The sequence below is a fragment of the Neovison vison genome, chromosome 11 (genome assembly GCF_020171115.1).
Source record: "Neovison vison isolate M4711 chromosome 11, ASM_NN_V1, whole genome shotgun sequence".
In the NCBI taxonomy this organism is placed as follows: Eukaryota; Metazoa; Chordata; class Mammalia; order Carnivora; family Mustelidae; genus Neogale; species Neogale vison.
The window spans coordinates 182,543,750-182,557,587 of NC_058101.1; the positions used below are offsets into that span (position 1 = coordinate 182,543,750).

The 13,838-nt window shown below is 38.4% G+C and overlaps 1 protein-coding gene across 7 annotated transcripts in view; it reads right to left on the reverse strand.

Moving 5' to 3' along the window:
- NRG1 (neuregulin 1) overlaps window positions 1-13,838 on the reverse strand; it is a 1,114,604-nt gene that overhangs the window by 24,596 nt on the left and 1,076,170 nt on the right. For all 7 annotated transcript variants that reach the window (XM_044225410.1, XM_044225411.1, XM_044225412.1 and 4 more), the window contains one exon: window positions 11,989-12,118. In XM_044225410.1, the coding sequence (XP_044081345.1) occupies window positions 11,989-12,118 (130 nt within the window). The remainder of the gene's footprint in view (window positions 1-11,988; window positions 12,119-13,838) is intronic.

Here is a 13,838-nt window from a genome sequence, read left to right on the forward strand (position 1 = left end):
CTGGCAAGGCCTGGGCCCCTAAGTCACCTTCCCTTTTTCCTTATTTGCCACTGGGCACTGACTCCTACACCTTGTTAAAATGCTGGTTTTGGTAAGGACTTCCACGGTTCCATCCATAATCTTTTATTATTTAAAGGACCCTGAGTGTTTCTGTCTCTTTACACTCAGTTCTGTACAGTCATGCCTACTTTTATGTTTGTTCAATCATCGCACTACAATAGAAGTCAAGTGCTTACATACTCTCGTGATTACGGACAAGAACAACTATATTCCCTGTTTTCTTAAAGGTACTACAAATTAGGTCTCATTTTTAATACCTCATAACAGAAAGAGGCAGATAATTGATTAGCAGACATTTCTCTTCACCCATGGATCCCAAGTCAAAGGCAAATCCATTTTTAAAATTTAGATGGTTACTCTTCTCCAGTCATCCTGAATAGAGGTCACTTTGTATCTAAAGTGAAACTGTCTTTCCATGGTGTAAAAATTTTCATTTTACTCAACATTCCTTCACCCACATCATTCGTAAGGTGGTGATGTGGGGATGTACCTAACTTTGGAAGTCCTTTCTAGTTGTTCTTTTTGTTGCCGTTATACCAGTAACTAAAGCATTTCATACTGGATTCACTGTACCCAATAACATGCTCTACTCAATAGGGCCATCAAAAAGGTTCTAGCAAGCGAACTCATAGATGCCTGACACCTGTAGCTGTGATTACTATTAATAGTTGAGCTATACCATAACCACCATGCAAAGCACCTAATAAAATGTAGCTGTGACCTCACACCCCTTGTGATTTACACATGACCCTGTCTTCTCCAGAGTAAATAAGAATAAACACTATTTTTTTGGCATCAAAGAAATGTGAATAAAACTATTCATTATTACAAGTATAAGGGTGATATTTTTCATTCCCCTTAAAACTACATTCAATGCCAAAAAAAGTTACCAAGTGATTTGGTATATCTAACTTTTCTATTTCAAGAAGAATGGCCTATAAGATAAAATACAAGCACTTCTTGAGTCTTAGTCCCATGAGTTCTTGTGCAAACATAAAGTGTCATTATGATTATTAGTGTATTATCAATAAACTTAACGACAAACATCTTGTATTGAAATAGCTCTTTTCAACTCTTGAAAACATTTTTATATTATTAAACTGGTTATTTTTGGTTAGAATATGTTTGCAGCACTGAATAGAGGAACATCTACCTAGAGAAATCCAGAAATAAGATCGTAGTCTGTGAGGCCAGACCATTTTTCATACAGATGGCGTTACACATGCTTCAGTAAGAATTTCTTCACAGATACATGAGAAAAATACATGGAAACCTGTTTCCCATAGAACTTATTTCACATAATGACCTCTGAAATACACAGGGTTTTGTTTGTGTATTTGTTTCTAAACCAGGGCTACAAATCCACCTGGGCATACCCTACAGTAAGGAGGTAATCCAGAATTAAGGATATATTCCGTAACGACCATTTCATCTTACCTGTTTGCATTCTTGATAAAAATTAGAATTCTCATGATGATCACACAATAATCCACTCGTTCCATACAATGAACATGGTAGAAGACACGTGAACACTGTGTGTGTGGCAGGGGATGTGGGGGAGAACCATTTGAGTGAGGTAAGAAGTGCACTGATTCAAGGATCATGAAATTAACATATAGCTGAAGAATCGTTAAGTCTCTTAAGAAATGCATTGAATCGTAAGTCCCTTAAGGAATGCATTTATTAGAAAATTGTCATTTATGCATCTTGGATGCCATTTTTGAGGTGAGAAGGCACAGAACAACTAGGTGAAGCAGATCAAAAATCTTACCCAGACAATTTTCTAATTAGTCTGAACTTCCAAAACGACGTTTCCTAGGAAACTGGCATTATGGCATGGTGGTTTATCTCCATCATAAGATGACATAAGGTTTGCCAATCTTTTTTGGAATCTTTTTTGATGCCAGTCGTATCTGAACCGAAACTATCCTTATGCAAATGTTTGCCTTCACTCCAATAAATTTTTTTAGGGTAAAGCCTTATTATTATTGGTTCATGGACCAATATTGTCAGCATCTCCTGGGATCTTATTAATAGAAATACAGAATCTTGGGCCCCCAGTTCATAACTACTGAATAAGAATCTGCATTTTAATAAGATTCCTAAGAGATCTGTATGTACCTTCAAGATCAAGGTGTCAGGGACCCTGACCTTGGAAGATGGAGAACGGGGTTCCTTCTATCCTATCACCACAGTTAACTATCTTGCTGCTTGGTCGCGGGCAATCCCTTTGGCTTCATCAGGCCTCAGTGTTCCTCAGTTATCAGATGAAGGGACTTAACTAAGTGATCTATCAAAGGCTCCTTTCACCACCAAGGTTCCAGGAATCAGTGCTCATCCTAACCAGGGGAATCCTTGTATAAAAACTCTGACGGCCTTTCTTCGGAATGTGCTACGCGTGGGAGAGGACTCCAGGACTTTAAAAAAACTATTTTGATAGGATGGATTTTTAAGACCATCATGAAGGGAAAATGAATTGCAAATACCCATTCCTAAAGCAATTCCAATGTCCAGCAACAGTCATTATGGAACTTAAAAAAAATTTTTTTTTCATTGTTCCTCAATTCATGGTTTATGCACCACACCCAGTGCTCCTTGGGGGCATCTGGAGTTGTTGCCAAATCAAAATGACAGGAAGCAGAGACTGAGAGAGTTTCTATGTAAGCAACCTGCAATCTGCAGCCACGTGTAGAGAAAGCAGATGCAAATGGAAGCTCATCTGATCTCTAAGCTCTGATTAACTTCTGCGGAATTCCTTCTGAAAGACTGGTTTCTGACATATTTCTAAATTAGCATTCTACATTATGCATCTGACGGATCACTCTCTTTGGACATAAGAGTATGGTAAATTTAATCTGATTGTGAACAATATGCTTTGGCACGAGTCCGGGCAAATTCCAAGAATTTTATTTCTTAGAAGAATCTGTCTGAATAATAATCAAGCCTCTATCGTAGCCTCAAATATGTACAAATAAATATATCTACCCGAAACCATTTGTTTCATTGATCAGAGTAGAAGATGAATATTATTTTTATTTTTTTGTTTTAGTATTTGCTCTTAAAATGACAATTTTTATTCCACATTTGAGCTTAAGGAGATAAAAATCCACAGTTTTGTCTGAACTTAAGTATCACCTCTTCCAACGGACCCTTGCCTGACCTCCATTTCCCCATCTCCCGCTTCCACACCCTGAATGACAATTCCCTCCTGCGCTCTGTGCTGCACCCTGTCCCAATCTCTTTCACTGTCCTTGCCTGTTTGGGTTGGGATTCTCTGTGGCGAGGACAGTGGCCATATCTTGATCATTCTGTATCTCTAATTTTAACAGTGCCTACCTTGTCAAAAGCTCTCATAAAATGTTTGTTAAACCAAGCCTAAGATAGTATCAGAATGCAGTGTCCAATAAAGAGCTGTTATCAGGGGTGCCTGGGTGGCTCAGTGGGTTGAGCCTCTGCCTTCTGCTCAGGTCATGATCTCAGGGTCCTGGGATCGAGTCCCGCATCGGGTTCTCTGCTCACCTGGGAGCCTGCTTCCCTCTCTCTCTCTGCCTGTCTCTCTGCCTACTTGTGATCTCTGTCTGTCAAATAAATAAATAAAACCCTAAAAAAAAGAACTATATCAAAGAGACTTTCATATAGTCAACTGATTTGCCAAGTGCAGGTCAATATTGAACATCTAGCTTTTGTTCTTACAGTTCATGACTGATGACTCTCCTCTTTTAACTCCTAAATAATTATTTTTAATAGCAGCTCCCAACGCCCCCCTCACAGACTCACTCCCTTAAATAGAAAGCTTTAACATTGTGTTTGGAATTTGGAAAAGACCCTATAACTCTTGAATAATGGTATTCCTTCAAAATGAAATCTTTTTACTGAAATGCCAGTTTACCTAGGCTTCGATAATGTAGTGCCATCTAGTAAGCAAGCCTTGAACATAGTATTGATAAAACAAAAACTTTTTAACAATAACCTTAGTACTTGCTGACTGTCCTGATATGCTTATGGTGTAATCAATCATACATGCATGTATTTTGAGAATTGATTTAGTGCTTGGTAAAGTTTTGATATTCTGATTGAATATGATTTCCCATTTATTGGTGGAGCGGCTCGACATATTCAGATACTTACAGATCCCCAAGAAACTTCTAGTTATTTACCACTGGCTAATTTTATAAGCTGTTTTATAAATTTATGGTCCATTTTTAAACCATCCTTAGAAACCCTTTATTTCTTGGTTTCATGAATTTTCATCAGGCCCTCCCAAATCGGGCAGGAAAAGGGAAATGGGGTCTCTCTCTCTCACCTCTTCCCTCCTGGTCATCATCCTACAATGAGAGATCCTGAGAGTTTAAAAAAAATACCTTGCCTCAAAAAGAAAAACGCCTGTTGTGTTTTCGCTCTACCTTGATACTAGTTGTGGTATTTCCTTCATATTGTATAACCTCTGAGATAATTTCTTTGGTGTTTAATGCTTACCAATATCAAGTGATGGAAATGCCAACAGATTCATCTTAAGGAATCTCGATGAGTTTAAGTGTTAGATGGGGAGGGCCTTTTGCTCTCCTTCAGCGTAAGCTTGGAGTTGGCAGGGTCTACACTGGCTTATATAGTGATGGTCTGTTTTTCTACAGTATCGCATTGCAAGTGCTGAATTTTCTCACCCCCTTCCCCTGCGCAGCATTCTGGCTAGACCTCGCCCACTCACGGCTTGACTATCTGCGTTGTAGATCACTCTTTCCCAAATGTATTGTTACTATTAGTCTGCGCTTCCCCCATGATGAACCTCATTCTGTTATCTACCTTTAAGTGCAATTTCTTGAGGTTTGTACATGCTTTTCTAATTTGTGTTTCAGTGTTCTTTACGGCATCATCTGCAAAAGATATTTATTTCCTCAAGGGAGGGCCTTCTTCAATGTCATTAAAGAAAATATTAAATATAAAAAGTTTCAGAAACATTTCCTTCAGATCCAACCCTGTACACCTCCCGATACTGTTCAGCGAGCACGCATCACCACTTTTCCTGTTTTTATTATGACCTGGGGACTCGTTCTCAAGCCAGGAGATTGTGGTGTATATAGATTGGCCACGCTGGATTCATGGGTAGATTGAGGAAAACAAAATATCTGAGTTGTCCTGGCTCTCTGGTGTTGTTTCGTAATGTCTAAGACATACAATCCCAATAATGAGGGTGGCAGTGTTTATGAATTAGCCCGTCCTGTCTGAACCTTGGTGCCCTTCCCAGAGCTCTGTTTGTACAGCTTGTTCTGAAATGCTCATCTGTAGACTCAAGCTCTAGCCACTGTTTACTCGACATGATGTATCTCGGTGAGTCTGGGTTCAAACAATTTCATCGGATATGGGATCACTCTGCATCCCATACATCTCCATGTCACTGGGACTCGACGACATACTGAGTGCTGCTTTGTGGTCTGGCCTTCCTCCCTGGAGGATGTCCTCCTCCCCCGTCACGTCCAACAGTCCAGAGACTCAGAACTTGACAGTTCTATCTACTCCGCCAGCCTCGTTTTATGGCGAAACAGCTAAATGTTCGCTTTTTACTGAAATAATCCAATAGGAACATTTCAAAGTTGTGTTGTGTTTTAAATCAGCTATTGGCTTCTCAAGGCGAGGGCTGTGTATTCTTCTCCCCCCTGCCAAGAGACACCACCTCTGACTAGTCGGGATCCCCCAGGAGACATTCCTTTACCTTCCTAAACATCCATGACAGCACTCGGCACACCACCATTTGTAACTAAATTAATTACTTGAAATATGTTTGCTACTCTCCGTAGCCTGCACACACCATGAGGGCAGAGCCCAGCATGGCTTTTGTTCAGTATTGAGGCTAAGCGTGAGCAAAGTGCCTGCCTCATAGAAGGAGATTCATAAATATGTGGCCGCCTAGCTGATTTTAGGAGAAACAAGGAAGCGAACTCTTAAGATCACCTCATCAGTGCACCCGATTTTAGGCAAAAGCTCACCGAAATTGTTAGAAATAAGGACAAGAGAATTTCCTTCAAGATGCCTTAGTGAAAGTCACAATGAGTTAATAAGGACCTAGTAAGCACAAGGCAGGAGTCTCAACACAGGAGAGACACAGAAGGAATAGAAGATATGGTCCTCTCGGGAGGACATCTAAGCCTCCAGAGTCACGCCCACTCTGCCTCACGAATGCTTCTCCATCAGTTAAACGTTACAACTTTGAAGAACAGAGAAGTGCAACAGGCAAGTGTCACACCCACTGGGAAGAATGAACTCTTCCAGGGCGGGAGTAAGAGTAACAGCAGTCTTTTTATGGACTTGAGGCTCTGACTCTCTCTCTCTCTCTCTCTCTCTATATATATATATATATTCTCTCCATGGTAATTTAAATTTGTCCTGGGAAAAAGTAGTTACTATTTTTTATATATTTTATATATATATAAAATATACATATATAGGGTCATATATATATATAAAGGAATATATATATATATATATATTCCTTTTATTTATTCCAAATTTCTCCCTCTACAGCCGTGGTAATGAGGCCACAGGACACAACCAGGAATTTGAGCCATCCCCTTGTTTAATTGTGCTAATCCAGCTATTAAAAAGTGTTATAAATATCATCATCGTCATTTTTATGCCAGGGTTTTATAAAACTTTAACCTTAGCTAGTGTCTCTGATTTTCTCGCCCCCACCTTATCTAGTTCCTAAATTTCTCTGGCCTGTATGGAAGTCTGTCTTCCCTAAACCTCTGCTCCATGTTTATTGTGTCAGTCTCCTGCTCCAGAAGTTACTAATACTCCCTACTTGCTCCCACAGTGTCCAAGGTCATCTGCCTGGCCTTTGGAGCTCATATATTGGTCCTTGTGTCTAAGTTGGTTTCTTTTGTTTTGTTTTTGTGTCTGTTCTGCATCCCAGAATACAGCTGCTGGTCTAGCTATGCAAGTTACTGCGTCTTGCAGAAAAGCTTGCTGTAGCCTCAGTGCATGCCTGGTATATGGAAAAGCCTCCGTGTAAGTGATAGCTAAGTTTACAGAATCTTCTTCAAGTCATTCCCGTCTTTTCTTTTCCTTCTTTTAATTTTCATTACCATAATAATCAGCCTTGCACCCCTTGGGATATAATCTTTCTAATTGGTTTACTATTTTAGCTACTTCATTTTTCTAAACACACTAACTTCCCAGGGACCAGAGACCATGCCTTCCGTTTTCTCTGTGTTTTAAAAAATGCCTGGCATAGAAATAGTTGTTCTATAAACAAATGTTTACGGTTTCATTTATTGAGTTCATTGTAACATATTTGTTGTGACTTTATCTCCTCCAGTTATGTGTATTTTTATAAGCCCTTATATATACTACACAGCTTCATAAAAATGATATAAAATCGTAAGCTCACGTTTAAAGGCAACTCCCATCTTCCCAAGTTTTGTGTTTGTTTCTGTATTTTTGCTTATAAGGAAGATAATGGTCAGAGATATGAAATGATCTGTCAAATGCAAAGTTATAAAGGTACCTGGCAGCCCTACCAAACCAAGTAAAACTGTTAATGATAAGTAAAATAAAGAAATAGTTCTTTTTTTTTTTTTTAAACATGCTACCATAGTCTGTTAAGACAGGTGTATGTATTTATCTAACATCTACAGAGAAAAGGTACTACTACCATTTACTTTTTATTATAAGGAAAAAAAAATCTTGCTTCCCAGAGTTAGAAATACTTTAGCAGAAATGAATTCATTTAATTTCATGGACTCCCTGGGAAGAAATTTGGAGAACATATTAACTCTATACTGTGCATCAAGACATCATCCAGAGAGCTGAAGTGAAAGGGCTCAAGACTAGTCACCAAAATTGGTGGTTAAGACTCTAATCCCCTCATGGGAAAGCCACATCTGTCCATGGGACAACATAATGGGTTTATAGATATGATCTGGTATAAAATCATTTTTAGATTAAAAAAAATCACATTAGGGGCGCCTGGGTGGCTCAGTGGGTTAAAGCCTCTGCCTTCGGCTCAGGTCATGATCCCAGGGTCCTGGGATAGAGCCCCATTTTGGACTCCCTGCTTGGCAGGGAGCCTGCCTCCCCCTCTCTCTCTGCCTGCCTCTCTGCCTACTTGTGATCTCTGTCTGTCAAATAAATAGGCAAAAAAAAAAAAAAAAAAAGCCTCTGCCTTCGGCTTAGGTCATGATTCCAGGGTCCTGGGATCGAGTCCCACAGCGGGCTCTCTGCTCGGCAGGGAGCCTGCTTCCTCCTCCTCTCTCTCTCTCTGCCTACTTGTGATCTCTGTCAAATAAATAAATAAAATCTTAAAAAAAAAATCACATCAACATCTACCAAAATAGTTCTCTACTGAAACTATTCAGAAGAACTGATATACAAGAACAAGGGGAAAAAGCAAAAAGGAAAATCTGGACATTATTTCAAATTGTCTTGTTTCTTTGAATCATGCGATCACACAGGACATCAAATGGTGAAAGATGGAATGACTCTCCTTCTGTCTTTATGTGATCTGGAATAGTAACTATTTTTTCCCCAGGATAAATTTAAATTACTATGGAGAGAAGAGCAATATAAAAGATGAGAACCACTGCTGAAATTCCCATACAGTCCCCAGGCGGATGTCCCAAATAACCAGCAAACCTCTCCTCAGAGAAGTGTTTAACTGTTACTTGGTTAATCCATTTGGAACACCTTGTTCTAAGTGGAGAGACAAAAGAGATCTGCTGTACAGTCTTCTGCTTTAACTCCCAAGAAGACAACAGTGGATTAGTGACCAGAGAGACTTGGAAACTTTCATGCTTGTGGTGTTTCTGAGTCATGGGATAAAGTTGATTTTGAATGATGTAGCTCATGCTTCAGCAAAATGTTCTGCTTTTGCAGATGGACCATATGGAAACTATGAACTGGCTTTGTAACAGGACCATGATGAGCCAATGCAGCATTTTTTTAATGTTTTCTGTCTCTATTCATGTGGTCCAATGAACAGTATACCATCAAAAGACATGGTCTATTATTTGTTTTAATTCTGAGTAATTTTTTTTATGTTAAAGATGTTTTTAATACAAGGATTAAAAAAAAACCACTTTCATTCAATAAAAAAAGCCTGAAATATTCTGGATGTTAAATATATTTTAATTCTTCCCTCAAGGTACTGGCCTTCTTTGATGCTTCAATAAAGACATGGTCCAAAAGGGTAAATAAAACAGTCATCAAAATCATAGGTGTCCAAGATTTTCTTTCTAATAAGATCCAGTGATAAGCTTTTTAAAACTTTTCTGAGAGATTATAATTACCAAAAAACCCAAAAACCAAAAAACACAAAAAACCCCACCAACCCAACCCGATAAAATTATGATGTCAATTTGCTGAGAAGTGGAAGACAAGCATAACCCACTAGACAATTAGCTTGAGAGCTAAAAGTGTTCATTCATGGTTTGCTGCTTTAATATTTATTAGATGAATAACCCACATTTCACTTCAAGATTAAAAATATAGCAAGTATTTTTTTCTGGATTGGGCTTAAAATTTAATGAAAAACTGGAGGGTGAAAAAAATTACGGCTGTTGGCACAATACCAAAATGGAACAAATGAACAGCACTTCTGTGATTGCATGTTTTGTGTAGGACGTGGGAGGGCTGCAGAATATAGCTGAAATTAATATGTGGAAAATCACTGCACTAGTTCCTCAGAGGTATTCAGAAACTATCATATGCACTCATGCAGCTTGTAAATCTTTGCAAAGGCTATGATGAAAAATGATCGTGTTTCATTACTATAATTAAAATATAGTGGTCTCAGATGCTTTTCTCAAGAAGTAATCGCATGAGACATAGATAATCTGGGTGCTGTTGTTTAAAAAAGAGGAGAATTTACGGACCTATAATTTCATTTTTTTCCCCGAAGAGATTTATTAAAACATAATTAGGTGGTTTGCCCAAGATTAGGACAGAATAACAAAATTTCCCCCATGTGATAAATGAGCCTTCTAATGTACAGATTATAATTCTCAGCTTTTGTTTGTTTCTATTTTGATCAGAGTAAACCTTGGAAGAGATTATAAAATTTGATAAATTTGATACGATAAATATGGGGGGGTGCCGTGTTTGTTTGTATTGTGTTCACAGCAAGCTGGCAGAACCAAAGACCAAAACTGACCAACTTCTATTCTTTACTATAGATATGTCAATTTTGATATACCTGTGATCAAAAAGTGAATCTCTAGGATTACTGTTAAACCAATAAATACTCATTGTCACAGGAAATAATCTGGACCTGGAAGAAATAATTTTCTACATGCTCTTTCATTTTCATCTTGCTTTGAAATTTTGAAAAGGCCCTTTATCTGTGAGTTTTATCTTGGTTTAAATCTAGAACCTATCTCTATGAAAGAGATGTTTAGTAACAGATTAGATGTCTATTCCTGTGATTCTTGTTACGTTGCCTGTCTTCATTGATAGAATCAGCTACCCAACTACCAAAACTTGTCTTCTCTTAGAACTGCTTCTGCTCTTTTATAAAAAGAGCTTAAAAAATGCTTTTGAGGGCAAAAAAGTGGTTCCAGGAGGTACTTTTTCATGTGTACTTAGTACCTGAGGTCCCACAAGACACCTTACAGGGCCTTGTCTAGAACAGCACAGGGCATGGCAAAACATTCCCTCCAAAATGGTACATTTTGTTTGATGTTATGATTTTAAAACATACTTCTTTAATGATATCCTTTGTAACTTATAAAAAAATAAAAGGTTTTCTTAGAATTGGCACATAAATATTTGTATACTATTTATATGATATAAAGGGGAAATGGCCTTCTTATTTCTTGTGCCCTTTTTTCCCCCCATTTTGCTATTTGCTCTATCCAGTTCTGTCTCTGACAAACTTGCCTTTCCTTGTCCCCAAGTAAACCACAAGCTCATGTTCTGGAGTAGGAGGTGGTTTTTATGACGCCATGTTTTTTCCCTCCTTTATGATAATCACAGCTACTTTAGAACAATGAGACATAGCTATCGGGCAACCGCAAAATAAATAGGTGTTTTTCACCATTTCAGTGGGACGTCAGACTTTTTTTTTTTTTTTTAACCACGTCACATTATATGCGTTCATGTCCCACTCACAGCTTGAGTATGAAGAGGAGCCTTAAAAGGCACGCCACAATAAACATGTGGTTTTAATAAGACCTAATTTTAACTGCAAGGCTTAAATACTGAATGTACTGGTAATATCATTGTTTCGTTCGGCCTGTTAAGAAAGAATGACTGTGATCCTTCCTAATGGTGCATCAACTCCTTCAGGTCACTGGAAAGAGCTCCAGTCTAAATATATCTCTAACAATGGTAGTGCAGGAAAGAACACTCTTGCCTTCTACACGCAATGACGGTCCACACACTAAAAGCATTTCCAAACATGCAATTTAGGTTTGCTGGGTTTTTTTTTTTTTCCTATTAGTGAGATCAACCTAAGTTCCATTTTTAGAATAGCTGTACACCAACAAGCTAATGCCAAGTGTAACAGATGCATAGGTAAAGAACCTTCTGCCCTTCTGCTGCTTTTAGCTCTTCATTTTGGAGATGGTCACTGGGGTAAAAAGGCACATAATCTTACAACCTCATTCATACGCTGCACGGAGAAGGAGGTTTTGTAAGTTCTAGGCCTCTATGATATTTGCACATCTCTTCTAGGTACCAGTGAGGAAAACCACGGGGAAAGCAACTTTATAAATATAAAGGCACAAAGAAAACTGAAAAAAGCAAAAAACAGTTCCGGATGTAACAAAGGAGATGACAAATGGTGTGAACTTTTCAAAAACACTCTACAAATAAAACAGCATTATTCAACAGGATGCAACAAAATCGGGCAAAGAAGCAACAAGACATCATGAGACGTGGAGTCATCTGAAAGAAGCGGTAACGGACATAAGCCACACAGAGGATTTCTTTTCTTACTTGCACAAGTATCTTGAGGGGTTTGAAAGGTCTTTCACCATGAAGCACTCGCCTCCATTCACACAGAAAGTTTTCTCCTTCTCTGCACACTTTACAAGATGGCTTGTCCCGGTTGTAGATGTTGACGTAGCTGGATAGAAGATAAAGAAGGGGAAGGTTTACATGTGTCTTTCCCTCTTCTCAACAGCCTTTAGTCGTACATCCTCTTCAAAGGAAGAGTTCACATAAGGTGCAGCAGACTTTGCTACACTTTCAGGTTTAATAAACAACGGCAAACAAGTGAAGTACTTTCTGGGTGTAATTAAATGGAATAAAAATAACAAAGGGTAAGCACAGTTAGTTACTTTAATTAGAATGAAATAGGAAAAAGGCTCAACATTTTTTATAACCAGTATTTTATCTTCTAAGGAAGTTGGAAAAGAGAAGACCTATGGCCCGTAAGTAAAATAAATTTTTCAGGAAGGCTCAAATATAATGATACAAAGTCATGTCAGTGCAATTCAAGTTCAATGTCACTTTTGAATGGCAACTACTTATTTATTTTGGAAATTACATTTTATGTGTATATCTGACCTTACAGTTTTTAGATCTGTATATATTACATATACAGATATCCATATATAGAGAGAGAGATACAGATATCTGTATTTATAGCTGTATCTATATCTATATATATGGCAAAGAAGAACACAAAGTGGCTTATTTATTCCTAATAAAAAATATATATCAGTTGAATATATATTAACATACAGAATAGGAGTCATTCTATTCAAAATTTCTATTCTACTCCAAAGAACACTGTTGAATGTCTGACTGCCACCATTCTTTTGAGGAAATGGAAAGAGTCTAATAATTGTTGCAAAAGTAGAACAGCATGACAAAATTCATCCATTTTGAATTAGGAAGAGACATTGATCTTAATTTTGGTTTGCAACTATGATATCCACTCGTCAAACCTCAGGTTTGTGAGAGCAAATTGAAAATGATGGTTCCACCATCAGGCACACGGATTAAATAAAGCCAGAGCATTCGGTCCTGAGACTCAAGGGCACTTCATACCCGAACTTCTCTCCTGGCTTGCACCCTTGCAAACACCGTAAGCAGTGCTGTCTCATCCCAAAACGTCTAACTTACATCATGTTCGTGACCAATACTATCAGGATGAGAAGCAGAAGCATTATGGTAAGCCCACAAAAATCCCATTGACTTTTTCATGAAAAGGAAAAAAATATATACATGTATCTTTAGACAAAAACTATTCCTTGGCTACTGACTCATTCTTAGGGATCTTTAATTCCTGGACTTCCTTCTCAATTTCTATTTCACTATTTGTATGTGAAACTCAGATGCCCTTTTTAACTTTTATTTGACCTCTCGTGTATTTTTCCCCCCCACTTTCTTTGGCTTTTCTTCTTCTTTTCCTTCGTAAGTCCCCATTTTGTTCTGTTTCACTTTTGACTTCTCCAATTCCGGTTTCGACAGAAATACTCAGGGTGTGATTACTCAGTTTCCGAATTACATAAGGCCTTTCTTGCCTGGCATTCTCCCATCGAGGGCATGTTTTGGGGCCATTCATGACTCTCAGCATGGCTTTCAGGAGTAGCGGCAAAGACGGATCAGACCGAGTTGCACTCTGGAGACAGGTCTGGTTGGAATCCCAACTTCTACTAGCTTTGTGTCTTTGAGCACATCACTTAGCCACCCAGAATGCAATTTTCCCATTTTGAAAACAGTCGTAATGGGACTCCTGCAGGATTTTTGTAGGGATCAGACATAATCTAGGTAAGGGAACTGGCACAAGCCTGGCACCCAATGAGCAGTGGCAGGTGTGATTACTAGGCAAGAAGGGA